We start from the raw sequence: 13,681 nt of genomic DNA on the forward strand, positions 1-13,681 counted from the left end.
TGTACTTGACTGCTTGTTTGGTTTTGGAAGGACAGGTAACTAACGGGGCAAGGAATGCGCGTGCCTGGGAGCTTTTGCACACACCAAAACGCTAGTTCAGTTAAGTTTTTAGAGACAAGGCTCACATTAGGACTATACGAAAAATTGTTAGCAGACATTAGGGGTTCTGTTTAAAGTTTTTACTATCTAGGTTGCAGTCTTGTTGTGACAAAAAGTCTACACTAAAACATGCTTGATTTTATATAATTGTGTAGTTCAAGGATTAAAAATGCACCATCAAGGTGGATATTGGAGAGCAGGCGAAAGATTATGGCTTAAATTTATCAATGGTTATAATAAGCTATAAATATTTTAAACTATACAATGCTAATTAAAAATTTCTTTATACTTCATTCTCAAATTAAAATTTAAAAATTCAAAAATATACATTCATTTTATTAAAACTTTCTCACACGTACTTTACTCACAGGACAAGACTTGGAAAACAGTAGCCTAGGGTAATTTAATTTAGATGTGTGTGACCAGCCAGTTATAATGTTTGGAAAATAATATTTGTGCAGTCAAAGTCTTTAACGGTCCAATCAAGCAGGGCGTGGTTATGTTGATTAGCTAGTAGCGCACGTTTTAGCTTTCCTCGCAAGCACATTACACTAGTAGTCAAATCAGTCATTCTGAACTTTGGGGTTAAGATGTTAAAAATTTTGGTTGATCTAGTGTTGTGATTGTCAGGTGGGTCTGCCTGACAGATTAGAAGGCAGGGTTTCCTTGATGAACATGTGTAACCCTCATGTAAGGATATTGGAGCACGGAATTTCATTATCTTGTAGAGCTCGAGGTAACTGTGGTATGTATATAGATTTTGTATAGCTAGAATATTATTATGCTTGAATATCGGTTTGGTGTGCTCTTTTATGGTCCTGCAGTGGAGTCTCCTTGTCCTTGGATCTGTGTTTTGATCCGTCTTTTCTTAAAATTTTCCATTTCTGTCATTTAGACTCACCTATTAAATGTTAATCGACACCACTGGTCCTAGTTAGATTAAGCCATGGCACGACTGCTCAAACGTAACAGTTAAATAGGTGTGACATACTATTATATTCTTATAATTATAAATCAAGAGGCTTGCATATAATGAACATATTATATCATATGAATTGATTGCACTGCTAATAAATAAAATACTTTGTTTTACTAAAAATACTTTGTTTTACTCTATAAACTTTGGAGCTCTTATTTCAAAACGTTTTCATTTTATGACGACAATAGTGAAAACGAGGAACACCCTCAGTAATCGTTGAAATTTTACGAAACTTACAAGAAATCTAAGTTTGACCAATTCATTACCCAAGCACTGCCAAAAGTCCTGAAAATTAACTTTAACTTTACAGATTCCTCTCCTCTGATTGGCTGAATCGTGTCACGTGCAGCTTGTACATTGGAATCTACAAGCGTGCAATCAGTGCGCATTATCATACTTGCTTGATCGCTTCGAGATCATTGCTTTGATTCGTAAAGCAACACAAGTGATTCGGAAGAGTTCAAATTGTTAAAAAGCCCAAGTGCCAAGGCCCAAAAGTAAAGCAAATATAAATATCATTTGATTTTGTGACAAAACACATTTCAAGAAAACAAAAAATAAATTGTGACAAAATACATTTATTTTTTATTCGCATTTTAGCACAAAAATAAAATGGTACAGTATATGAAGTAGGTATATTGTATAACACCAATATAAATATTTTTGTAGCGCGATGCGTTACTGTGCCGCGCCGCGCACTCAATGAGGCTTCTAGATCGGCGAAATGCGCTACTGTGCCGCGCCGAGCTGCCATGAATTGACATCGTCAATTAAAAATATTTGTATCACGCGGTGACCCCCACTGCCGCTTCACTGTAGCGTCTTCGACGCTACAGGGGGAGCCGCGCACTTCGTGCGCGGCGGGTCATACAACGTATGACAAAAAAATATTTGAATAACTTTACACGTATTAAAACAATATATAAAATATGTTGTAGGCTTATCTTTACTAACGCGCGCACTGTTCACCTAATCATGTGCTTTCGCGCCGCTGCGGGTGCGCTTGTTTCACAAGTTGCAAGTACCGCCGGGAGCTGGAGGAGGGCGCGCGCCACTGCAAGCGTAATGGTTCTGGATAAAATAACGCGCACTGCATTGCTTCACAATTTATCGACATTGTTTTATATTTCCAATTAATAAACGGGTATTACTAATTTAAGTTTCAGCTATCTCGCTGCTGTTCTTTTTAAATAAAAAAAGGCAGTTGTTCATTGTTAATGGGGGTTAATAACGGGTGATACTCGTAAAATATCTGTTCCATATAGAGTACATTTCGGCGCGCGTCCTGGTAGGTTGTAAACCTACAATAATGGGGGCCAACATTTTAACGGGTGATACTCGTAAAATATCTGTTCCAGGACCGTCGACGAGTCCAACTCGGCGCGCGTCCTGGTTGCTGGTAGGTTGTAAACCTACAACCAACATTTCGAGAAGAAAGCGGCGCGCGCTACTTTGAGGAAAATCCGTCAATAAATGATAAAGGCAGTAGCGTTTTTGAGTTTGTTATTATCTTTCAAAAGGATTTCAAGTAATTTTACAATTGTATAATTTAACGGATGATACTCGTAAAATGTTTGTTTAAAATTTAATTGACGATGTCAATTCATGGCAGCTCGGCGCGGCACAGTAGCGCATCTCACCGATCTAGCTGTGAGAAGCCTTATTAAGTGCGCGGCGCGGCACAGTAACGCATCGCGCTACAAGTTTAAAATATGAGACCAAAGCTCGGCGCGCGTCTTAATAGGTTATAAACATACACGTGTATAATTAGTGCAATGCGTGCAATTTAAAGAATGTACTTTCTGTAGAGATTTTATAAATCGCCAACTATTCAATTATGTTTTAAACTTGTGCATTGTGTCAGATCATGTCTAGATTCTTTTAAATTATTGGATCTATCACCAAAGTCATTAGGGTTGACAAAGAGTTTAGTACAACCAAGATTTTATTTTTAGTTATATAAAAGGAGATTCTGTCTGAATATTTGATGTTTGAGCATCAAGCTTTATTCACAAGGTTTGCAATTGTTTCTTTCAAAGAGTTAGGTATTGTACATGGACTTTATTTAACTTTATAAACTCATCAAGTCAGTTCAGCTTATGTTTACAGTTCTCCCGGAAGTCAGCATCGCTCTTCGTTACGCCACTGCACTGGCCCCTTCACTTAACACCAATGAATTAGAACTGACACTAAATAATATAGTAATTAAAAAGGTGGAGGAAACTAAGTTTCTTGGAGTCATTATTGACCAAAAACTGAACTGGGATGCTCACTTAAGAGCGTTAAACCGTAAATTGAAATGTGAGATAGGTAGACTATGTGGAATTAGACGCTGTGTACCTAAAAAACTATATAAGGACCTGTACCACACCCTTTTTGAATCACACCTATGTTATGGAATATCTGTTTGGGGAGGTGTATCAAATAATAAACTAGAAGCCATATTTAAAACACAAAAGAAATGCATAAGAATTCTCTTTGGTGATAATGATGCATACTTCAATAAGTTCAAAACATGTGCCAGAGTAAGGCCTATCACTAGGGATAAGACCGGTAAAGTTATCAAGCAGATGTTAGGCAAAGATTTCTTTGAACTAGAACACAGTAAACCAATCTGTAACGAGTATAACTTCCTGACTGTCCACAATCTTCATAAGTTGCACTGTTTACTGGAAATGTTTAAAATTAATAAGTTCCAATCACCAGTCTCAATGTTCTCTTTATTCAACAGGTCACCAAGACGAGACAACTACTTCATCCCACCCACTCCATCCTCACTATTCATCTATCAATCAACTAGTATTTGGAATCACTGCCGTAAGTCAACAAGTGAAATAGACTTCTCCACTCCCATCAGTATATTCAAGAATAATCTTAAGAAATCTTTGTTAGAACTACAATCTAAATATGACCGACAACTTTGGTGCAGTTACAACTTTGATGCAAATGAATTATCATTGAAATAGGTTGATTTAGTAAACATAATCATATGAGTAAACCACGGTGTTATTGCAAAAAACCATGACAAGGGTATCAGACCTATATTAATCTAAGAGACGACACAAAACGAATCATCATACAACAAATTTTAAAATCCTGCGGCACAGGATCCTGTTGTTTTCCTACTCTACCTCTCCCAAACCCCTCTCTCCTTCTCCTCTCTTCAGGTTTATTGTTCAATTTAAAAAAAAAATTAGATAGCAGATATATTTTCTTTTAAATGAAGTAATGGCATTATACATTGTTTGTTATCGTATGTATGTTGTGTATAGTGTTTGCTGACTGGGTATATGCTATATATTTTGAGGCTCACGACGTCTCGTCCCATGGGTGGAGTTGTAGGCTGAGTATGTGTTCAAATCTCCTTACTTCGTATGGTGAAACATTGAAAGGTTTGCCTTAGCCTTTGGGACGAGTGTTTGCCCACCGGGGATCCAAATATATGATTATCATGGACATTACTTTGACACATAAACTAATCAAACGACTTTAATGATTCCAGAAAATTTTACTAACTGCATTTAGCTAGTTTATAGTAAATACACACGATCGCAGAATAGAGGAGCACAATTGGGTTCCTTGTTCTGCGACTGTGTTTCCTCGGTGGGCCGACAGGTTTTTGTTGTGTAGTAGTGCTGGGGAAAAAAACGCTTTAACTATCAATGAGAGTACAAATTTTTAATTCTTGACCTTAGTGCCACAGTTTCTGTGGTAAAAACAAATTTATAGTTAAACGTTATATATTGTAGAAGGGCATGATTTACTCACATCACTAAGCATCTGGATGGATAATTAGCACACAAAGATAAACTGACCTTTAAACATGACCACCAGCTATACCACGTAACCATAGCTCAGAAATAAATAAATTGCTCTACATAGAAACATCTGGCCTGATCCTATCACATTGTGGTCCCCAGGGGTTCGGTAAAGCCCTTACAGGCAACTGGGTCCTTTTACCAGCCACAATAAAATTGATCATGCCAGTACTGTCATAAACTGTAACCAACTATCTAAAAATTAGATATCTTTTGCTAAATTTTAAATTTTAAGTCATAGAGCAATCTTCTCAATTTAAAAATTTTTAAGAATTATATTTTACCCTAACTATGATGTGGTGGCATTTCATACTTAACTAAATTTCAACTTTGAAAGTAAATAGATTATTAGTGACAACAAAATTATAGTTTAAGACATCCATTCTGCATTGTGTTTCCAATATTAGAATTTATGATATGTATTGATTGAATAATTGGTAATAAATTTAACTTTTGTTTTATTAACTTTTGTTTTATTATGTTTATGCTGAGAGAGACTTTTTAATATAATAGTACACGGATTATGTCATTTAATTGAAAAGCCCCTCCTGGCTTGCCAAGTAAAGAGGGTACGACTTCTTGTAAGCATAGAAGGAGGGGCTGCAGACTCCGGGCGTCCCGGTCTGCACTATCCTCATGAAAACTGCAAACATAAACTGGACTGCTTCAATGAAATAGCTTAACTAAAGCTTTACTGCCTGGAAAAAACTACTATATGTGTATAGTATTTATTAATTAATATTATTTCATGATATTCAGTTACGAGGCGTCTGTTGATAGATAGGCCCTGATGTGTGAATTATGTCACCCTTCGTTTAATTTAAAAAACTGTTTCAATTTCGGCGCATGCTATATCTTCACCGAAAGCACATCCAATTTGATACATGTGAAATATGTTTATAATTTTCTTGATTTTGCACTTAGTTGGCATGTGCTCACCAAAATTGAACGGGAATCGTTTAAGATCACTTCTGAAGCACATCGACAAAAGCTACTCACACTATCGTGCTTTTCACGGAAAATTAGACAATAGCATTTTTGAGCATGTTATTCTCTTTCAAAAGTATTCCAAGTTAGATATAACCTGCGCCTTGAATTTGTGTTTTTTCTTTCCCCTAAGTCTGCTGACATGATGCGTAAATTGAATCAATCTTGAATCAATTTGCGAAAGACAATTAACAGCATCAAATGAACGGACATGATTTTGTATCAGATACAGGGTGAGTTGAAAATAGTGTGTGGAAAGTAAATGGCTCTAATTTTTTTTTAATTGTTTATTAAGAGTATGTTATTGCCTACTTGATTAGTTAAATTGTTATCTATTTTATAGGCAATCTTTACTAATCGATCATGCATGATTTATGTAAACCAGATTAGATTCAACTCTGTAGTATTCATTTTACTATCCCATGTTTAAAAGTTAATAATTCTTCTTCAGATTAATGCAAATAAACATATGACAACGAATGTTTCCAAAGTACAAGTACCCATGGATTTTGGGGTACAATATCTTGGAATTCCAACTCACAGTAACCTTAAGTTTCTTCTTGAAAGCGGGGAAGAACTACTAGCCAACTCAATGATAATTTCCTTCAACAGCCCAGTCATTAAGAATTTAACTACAGATCTTTTCCAATCTACCATTGAAGTGCCAGATTTCTCAAAGGATGCTGTTCAGTGCTTCCTTGAAGCATCTTATTCAGGGAAGATAAAAAAGATTTCTAATTCTAATTTTCGTGATGTCAACAAAATGGGGCATGTGTTTGATGTCTCTTGGATTGTTGACGAATGTTATAGATATTTCCAATCTCTGTTAGAAGCAGTTAAAGTTAACAACTATAAAAGTCAACTGTGGGTGTTTGAAGAGGCAATGTTTATGTTCATCAAACTAAAAAAGAAGAATTTTGTTGACCTGGTTATCAAAAAGTTTACATCCCTGGCATCTTGTTCAAAGAACTTTTTAACCAACTTTCTTTATATTGACCTTTCATGCCAACCTACAATATATCTTGATGTAATAATTGAACTGGCTGGCGAGGAAGAATTCATTTTAATACAAGTTCTGTTGAACCATTTCGAAAATAACTGTCATGTCATTGATCTTAACACTCGATACATTATGGAGAAGCTGAATTTTAAGTCATGCCGAGCAGCTCACAGGTCATCATATCAGCAGTTGATTGAAAACAGCTGTATCTTTTATGATGCTGTTTTTTGTTGGCTCTTTGATAAACAACTAGCAGATGGCTATGTTATTCCATTTGTTACAATCCCTGACACTTTTGTTAAAAAGTTCTTTGATACCATGAAAAGTAAAGGCTGGACCCCTTTACCTCGTGAGTATGTAGATATAGGAATCAAGAAACTGGGACAATTTGGGGGTCTTACTCCTCAGATATTGAAGAATGTAAACATGATAACGGACGATCAGTATGAGCGTCTTGTTTCCATTAATGAATACCTACCTGATGAACTATTTGGTAAAAATCACGACATCAAGTTTAAATTCAAACATGATCTTACAACAAGCTGCCGGAATAAGGGAGAATGTGGTTTTGTTCTGCGCGTTACTGCTGCCTCCGGTGAAGAAAATGATTCATTTAATATGCAAATGGTTATTGATCCTGATCTTGATTCAGAAGATATCCATTTTTACGAAGAATCTCTTTCCTTGATGGAGTTAAAAGATTGCCATTTAGCTATTGATATAGCTCCAAGTACAGGTAATAAATATCCCTTAAAAGATTGGCCAGTAACATGGTATGGAAAACCCCGCCGAGTTGGAATGAACAAATACTGGAGTTATGGAGCACTTCGTTTTTGCAAAACTAGAGAGTTAACCCCACCTCCTGGATGCACAAAATATAAAAAGATGTGGCACTATCATGCAGATACTAAGATAAGACCTGTTTTATACTTTATAGGTTAGCTCCTCTTTTACTGTACTACTTGTTTTAGTAGCACACAGCACTCACAGTCGCACACCCCTTTGCCCCGTTAACCTATATATCTAAGTTAGTTAAAAAGAGTGAAACCCATTATACTACACATTGCATTGTGCTTTTTAAAATATCAAATTGATTTGTCTGTAATAAATGGCATAAAATTTAAATTTTGTAAACTAAAATGTTTGCTAAACTAGTACTGAAGTACTGTACAAGATTTTTTCCCTACTCTTGCCGAAGGCAAAAAGATCGTAGGGAATAAGTAATCGGGTTTGGATATATGAGGTGGCCCGACGGTCCTACGTTGACGACAAAAGTCTGCTCCTTCGCAATATAGACCACTCTCCTATAATTATGTGTATAAAAGGAGTCTATTTTGCGCGCGCGACGCCTGTTATGTGTTAATTAATTACAGGCATAGCAACCAGTTTTTGGTGCTTGACGACTGTTACACAGGTTTCCATCGGGTTACAATCGGGTTACAATTCACTCTTATTCATTAATATAGCATATTAGTCATCAGAGCGGATCAATCATCAATGTAAGTGTTATTTTGGTGAAACAAGCTTAATAAATTACCGAGTGATAAAATTCAGCAAGTCGAAACAAATTAAATTATGATATCAGCTGATAAACTCGTTGCTGATTACTAATAATAATAATAATAATATATATTACTTATAACAGTTGATCGACACTTCATGGTAAAATTTAAAAAGCGAAAACATAGTTGACAAAAGATGTTACTTTACATTTACATTCAAGGAGCAACTAAGATCAAGATTGCGGTATGCTTTTAAAGAATCCTATATAAAATCAAAGGCTCGATAGTCGATAGTCGATGGTGCTGTAGATGTAAGCATCAAAAGCATTAGTTTATGTTATTTACAAATAATAACTAAGATGAGACAGAATAGTTGATTACAGTCAATAAAGTTGGCATACGATGCAATAATATGACGTGACATGATACTCATCGTTAACACGAAACAAAACCGCGCAAAAATGAAATGATCTACAACCAAACCACATACAGATCGACGGCGACACTTCAGATGCGCGCAGAATTTTACAAGTTCTGCACGCCTAATATAATATAAACGATTATCGCGTGCGCCAAACACCACTGTGGGATACAATAAGCTAATAAGGGGTCGTTCACATATTACGTAATCATTTTTTGGAACAGTTTTACCCCCCCCCCCCCCTCCGTAATCAGTTTTACACAAAGCTATTGTGTCGAAATTACACTAGCGTAATCATTCGGAAACCCCCCCCCCCCCCCCCCCTCAGCTGATTACGTAATAATAATATGTGAACGACCCCTAAAGTAGAACAATTACATTGTAGGCAGTAGGGAAATTTGATCGTGCGTGGTGTTACCGCGGCGAAATTCTTGTTATGATTATATTGCTATTGTATGTTGGTGCTGACCTGTAAGTATACTCGATATTGTTAGTTTTTAGCAAAGTTTTATAAGAAATTTTAACGTATTTTAAATTGAGTTTATAGTCTGATTTTCTCAACTTTTAGAGCGTTAATCTTGAGGTTAACCCAGTTTACCTCGTATGCATTGCTGCGATACACTACCGGATTTTATATCATTTTAATATGATATTTTTATTTTCTTAGTTATGGAGGTTGTTAATCCTTGTGCTGCGTTACTTTCAAACTATGAAGTCTATCTTATCTTGAAGGAGACAAGGTATGTAATTAGTTTATGAAACACGCAATATTTTGTAAGGTTGTCTAGCACCTCATTACTCGAAATTTGATGGAACACAGTTGAGTGATTCGAAACAACGACTATTATTGATACTGGAAAAATAAAATCTTTATATCAATTTTGTCTATATCGAAATGATTGATTAAGATGACTGATTGCTAACATATTTATAACGTTGAAATCTCAGGGAGGACCAGAAGAAAATCAGAAACAACTTCGTCAAGAAAAATCTTCGAAACCTGAATACCATTGCGTACGAAACGTTAAAGTATTTCGAAAATATCGCCCCCTGCAGATTTTCATCAGAAACTACCATTCCAGGTGCGAATAAGATATTTAATGATTTAGTAATTTTATAAGTCTAATTTGAAATGGTCTTAAACTAACCAGCCAAAATAAAATATAACTTGCTGCATTCAGTCATTAACATAATATTTTATTTTGAGCACTTCTATTTAATACTTTAATGTTTATGACGAATGATGATGTATATTGTATTGTGTTTACATTGCATTGTTTGTAGTACAGTATTATAACCACATACCAACACACACAGAGTTTGTAAAGTCAGTAACGGAGTACAATCTGTCTAAATCAGAGTTAGTACAGCTGATAAACACACGTCCTACTACACACGTGGAACTACACGCTATTATTGAGGAATGTGAGGACAGATACTCTGAGAACCAGGTTTAAGGATCAAGCAGTGGTTTTGTTACCATAGGAACCACAGTTTTAGTGGTTTTGTTATCATAGCAACCACATTTCTAGTGGTTTTGTTACCATAGCAACCACATTTCTAGTGGTTTGGTTATCATAACAACCACATTTCTAGTGGTTTTGTTACCATAGCAACCACATTTCTAGTGGTTTGGTTATCATAGCAACCACATTTCTAGTGGTTTTGTTACCATAGCAACCACAGTTTTAGTGGTTTTGTTATCATAGGAACCATATTTTTCATTCAGATATTAGCTGCTAACAAAACCTGACTTTCTAAATTGTCTTTGTTGCCAGTATAACAAGTCGTACATTTGTTCAGATAGCAACTCTGTTAGATGTAATACAACTACATCTGCACAAGAACATCAGACCTCGTACCAGTGACAGTGTTTCTAGTTACCTGAGTCCCACTGAAGATGTAGACCTTACTTCTCCCTCTACCTCGCATTTCATACATAACTCCACTCTTAGGTCAGTGGTCTATTACCGTACAAATAAGAATATAAGATCGATGAGAATTCAAATTAAATGTTGGTGTAACAGTATTTTCGTGCTATGAACAATGCAGAGACTGTGGTGTAATGTTCTTGGTCTTACCTGATAATAACTGTTATAATAACTGACAATGACTGTTTTTAGCCACGAGGAGGAGGTGGTAATGATGGACCATGATCCTGTGGAGGAGGGAGACGACACTGTTACAAAGAAACCCAATGGAACTAAAAATAAACGGAAACGATCTAAAAAACCTAGCTCTGACAAATCTGCGGTTTGCTGTTTTTTTCATCATCATTTTTTGCACGAACATTCAGATGACAAACACATTATATATTTAACACCTCATGTTCAAGAGAATTTCAAGATACCTCAGGAATTTAGCAGCTAACCAGACAAAATTCAGGTAAATGTAGAATCCCCGGTTGATGATGAGGACGAGATAATGACTGTACGTGAAAGAAAAGCTAAAGCTGTTATTTTATCAGATTCTGACGAGGATGACAGTAACTTATTAACTTGCGTGAGTTACACAAAGCTAACTTAATATAAATTAGAAATGGCTACACAGTACACATGTATAAATAATTAACTTTGGTTATATTAATATTTGAATAGGTTTGTCAAACATCAAGTCCTACGCCAAATTGTAGTATTTAAATGTCCGTATTTTACATTTAAGTCCGTATTTTAGATTTAATGTCCGTATTTTAGATTTACGTTGTCACACACATTATGATTAACAAAAGAATTACTTATAAATCACGCCATTCTTCTTTAAAGATTTTCCCAGAAGTAATGCAGGTTCCAGGAAATTTATGCGGAATACGGAAATCCTAGGAATCAGACTTCAGTGTCGATTAATAATTTCATGTTTCCATTGTTAAGTTGATAATTCTGCGTTATTTTTCTCGTTAACTACTACAAAGAAGTTGCAGATAAAATTAGTTCACTATGTAATACTATCCTCTGTCCTCTGACTCATAATGTTAACTCTGGTATCTACTTCCTTGTCATTATAGTTCATTGTACACCGCACACTGTATGTGCTTTTTCTTCTAATTTGCACATGATGTATTCTTCTTATTCATACTTTGTAAAACTTGGCACTCTCTTAATATCAGGTCACCATACTACTACGACACAAAATTTAATCTATTTCCAATCTACTCAACCTTCATTTTCATTATATTACCCCCAGTGTGTTGACCGACCATTAAACCGTCGCGTGGTTTTCTGTGCTAATCAACTTATTATTTCACGTGATTATTGTTCGTCAAATGTGTGTCAAGACATGTCCATCAACAGATCATCAAGTTTCCAACAAACTTATATTATATTGTTTTGCGTAACCTCGTAGTTCAGCCATTTCGAAGCTATCGCTGAAAATAAAGTTTGTTAATATGATCAGTGATCACGTGATCACGAATAGTTTCCTTATAATTCGTTACAAAATAAGGTGCGAATCACCGGCGATCACGTGATAGCTGGTGCTCGGTGGCTCTGTATGTTTGTTTTACCTACTTGTATTGGAAGTTTATGTATTACTGGAGGGGTTCTTATTTAAGCAAATAAGTAATACGACAGGTTTAGGTATGGCGTGTTGTGGTACACAATACACATAGTCTCTCTCTTTCTTTCTTACACAACACACATAGTCTCTCTCTTTCTCTCTTAAGAGTTATGACTCATGGCTATAATTATGTCATCTTTGAAACATTATTTTCCAGGATATATTAACGGACTCAAAAATGAAGTCGTTATCAGAAGAAACTAAAGAATCAAAGGTTAAGTTAAAGATTAAAAACAGTTCAAAAAAGTTCAAGGAGAAAACCAGAAGGCCACGAAAAGACAGTAGAAAAGTTTCTATATGTAATGAAATTGATGTTATGAACATTTGTTAAAGAATTCTACTTCGATTATTTATTTTAAACTTTTGTTCAGTAAACAATTTGTGATATAAGTACATTTTTTGATAACAGCTGATATTACTAATACAACTTATGTTTGTGTTTTTGTACTCTGAACCCCCGAAAGCCTGGTCACTCTCTAATCTAAGTTCTTAGTAAACTGATAGTGAGATATTCAATAAGTTTAACTGGTTCTACCAACAGCATCCTTGTTTTAGCTTTTACAGAACCATGATCATGTGATATAACTCACAAGACTTATGAGTCTATAGTAAGCTCATTTCTCATTAACAGCTGATTGTTGGACCATACCATACACCAAGGTTTTCACTGAAGTAGTATCCGCCTTATTAGTACCTATCGAATCATGATATCATTGTAAAAGTTGAATATGATAAAGATGACCGAATGACCATATAAGGGCATCAACTTAGGTAACATAGTTCGAGCGCAATCAGACAATGACGTATTAGTCCATGACCGGTCGAGTTTGACCAAAATTGACCATATTTGGGCATATAAAAACTAGGTTCGTCGAGACTATATTATAGGCAAAAAGGCAAAAAGACGTCCAGATCATGGGCTTCTAAATAATGGTGGGAGACAGTGTTGAATTACAAGACGTTTGAATACTGTTAGCGCCAGTCGTTCGATTTGCTGAAAAAATCACCTCATTGTCATTCTTTCTCTTATCGGATACTGATAAGAAACTCCCTGTGGCTCAATTCGCCACTCACTTCGCTTGCTTGCGCATATCACTGATACGTCTTCAACTGTTAAAATAAGGAGGATATTTTAACTGTTATTTGATAGTTTTTATCATTTTATTATTGACTCACGTGCGTATTTACTTAACTTATTTAAAAAATTGTTGCTTCACTTTTGTGATTGTCTATTATTCAACTTTCACTACGATGAGTTGTGAGTTGTGATAGAATCTTGATCAAGTAAATTAATTTAAGGATACGAATCTTGATAATATCGTA

General features: G+C 35.5%; 1 protein-coding gene across 1 annotated transcript; it reads left to right on the forward strand.

The window, feature by feature from the left end:
- Positions 1–9,469: 9,469 nt before the first annotated feature.
- LOC134819644 (uncharacterized) lies at positions 9,470–13,533 on the forward strand. The gene is made up of 7 exons (XM_063829702.1): positions 9,470–9,546; positions 9,755–9,888; positions 10,124–10,257; positions 10,610–10,761; positions 10,930–11,059; positions 11,192–11,308; positions 12,516–13,533. Exons 1-7 carry the CDS (start codon positions 9,476–9,478, stop codon positions 12,687–12,689), a joined length of 912 nt encoding a protein of 303 aa, XP_063685772.1. The 5' UTR covers positions 9,470–9,475; the 3' UTR covers positions 12,690–13,533.
- Positions 13,534–13,681: the final 148 nt, after the last annotated feature.

The sequence above is a fragment of the Bolinopsis microptera genome, chromosome 1, assembly GCF_026151205.1.
Source record: "Bolinopsis microptera isolate Bmic1 chromosome 1, MBARI_Bmic_1.0, whole genome shotgun sequence".
Lineage (NCBI taxonomy): Eukaryota > Metazoa > Ctenophora > Tentaculata > Lobata > Bolinopsidae > Bolinopsis > Bolinopsis microptera.

Coding starts and splice junctions, on each gene's coding strand:
- LOC134819644 (XM_063829702.1), top strand. CDS start 9,476: ATGGAGGTTGTTAATCCTTGTGCTGCGTTACTTTCAAACTATGAAGTC. Junction 9,547..9,754: donor CTTATCTTGAAGGAGACAAG/GTATGTAATTAG, acceptor TTGAAATCTCAG/GGAGGACCAGAAGAAAATCA. Junction 11,309..12,515: donor ACAGTAACTTATTAACTTGC/GTGAGTTACACA, acceptor ATTATTTTCCAG/GATATATTAACGGACTCAAA.